This window comes from Conger conger, unplaced genomic scaffold (genome assembly GCF_963514075.1).
Source record: "Conger conger unplaced genomic scaffold, fConCon1.1 SCAFFOLD_153, whole genome shotgun sequence".
Lineage (NCBI taxonomy): Eukaryota > Metazoa > Chordata > Actinopteri > Anguilliformes > Congridae > Conger > Conger conger.
The window spans coordinates 15,001-16,648 of NW_026890200.1; the positions used below are offsets into that span (position 1 = coordinate 15,001).

The 1,648-nt window shown below is 59.0% G+C and overlaps 1 protein-coding gene across 1 annotated transcript in view; it reads right to left on the bottom strand.

Moving 5' to 3' along the window:
* The window catches only part of LOC133119438 (somatostatin receptor type 3-like), an 8,290-nt gene extending 6,642 nt beyond the window's left edge, over positions 1-1,648 (bottom strand). The window contains exon 1 of the mRNA XM_061230026.1: positions 1,242-1,648. Coding sequence (XP_061086010.1) covers positions 1,242-1,648 — 407 coding nt within the window. The remainder of the gene's footprint in view (positions 1-1,241) is intronic.

Sequence of the window (1,648 nt, forward strand, 5' to 3'; positions counted from 1 at the left end):
GAGGGAGAGACAGAGGGAGAGAGGGAGGGGAGAGAGGGAGGGGGGGAGAGAGAGAGGGAGAGAGAGAGGGAGAGAAAGAGAGAGGGGGAGAGACAGAGGGGGGAGGGGGGGAGAGAGGGAGAGAGAAGGAGGGGAGAGAGGGAGAGTGAGAGAGAGAGGGGGAGATTGAGGGAGAGGGGAGAGAAAGAGAGGGAGAGGGATGTAAATATTTTAATGGTTATTCATTGTACATGTTACACCTCACATACAGTCTGTTCTGTATGCTGTTTGCTTCAGCAATACTATACTCTGGTTGTCCTACCAATCAACAGCATGCCAGTGAGAGGGATAACCACCCTTGGAACAGAGACACACCTGTATGGGGCAGAGACACTCACACCTGTGTTGGGTAGAGACACACCTGTGTGGGGAAGGGATACTCACACCTGTATGGGGAGGGATACTCACACCTGTGTGGGGAGGGATACTCACACCTGTGTGGGAAGGGATACTCACACCTGTGTGGGGAGGGATACTCACACCTGTGTGGGAAGGGATACTCACACCTGTGTGGGGGAGGGATACTCACACCTGTGTGGGAAGGGATACTCACACCTGTGTGGGGAGGGATACTCACACCTGTGTGGGGAGGGATACTCACACCTGTGTGGGAAGGGATACTCACACCTGTGTGGGGAGGGATACTCACACCTGTGTGGGGAGGGATACTCACACCTGTGTGGGAAGGGATACTCACACCTGTGTGGGGAGGGATACTCACACCTGTGTGGGGAGGGATACTCACACCTGTGTGGGGAGGGATACTCACACCTGTGTGGGGAGGGATACTCACACCTGTATGGGAGGGATACTCACACCTGTGTGGGGAGGGATACACACACCTGTGTGGGGAGGGATACTCACACCTGTGTGGGGAGGGATACTCACACCTGTGTGGGGAGGGATACTCACACCTGTATGGGGAGGGATACTCACACCTGTGTGGGGAGGGATACACACACCTGTGTGGGGAGGGATACTCACACCTGTGTGGGGAGGGATACTCACACCTGTGTGGGGAGGGATACTCACACCTGTATGGGGAGGGATACTCACACCTGTGTGGGGGAGGGATACTCACACCTGTGTGGGGAGGGATACTCACACCTGTGTGGGGGAGGGATACTCACACCTGTGTGGGGAGGGATACTCACACCTGTGTGGGGAGGGATACTCACACCTGTGTGGGGAGGGATACTCACACCTGTATGGGTCTGACGGGGCGGTGGTTGGCCGGGGCGACGATGCGGTACCGCAGCACGGACAGCGCGGCGAGACTGAAGATGTCCGCCCCGGCGGTGAGGGAGGTCATGAAGCCCAGCAGCACGCAGATGGCGCCCCCTAGCTGCCAGCCCTGGGAGCTGGCGCTCAGCAGCACGCAGGGCAGCGTCAGCAGGGCGCCCAGGTCCGCCAGGCTCAGGTTCAGCAGCAGGACCGAGCTGGGCTTGGACCGGCGGCGCGGGTTCTGCATCAGGACCAGCCAGACCAGCAGGTGGCCCCCGACGCCCACCAGCAGAGACAGCACGCTCACCAGCGGCAGCACCAGGGAGAAGGAGATGGTGGTGTTCGTGGACACCGTGTTGAACAGGAGGTTCACGATGGCCGGCAT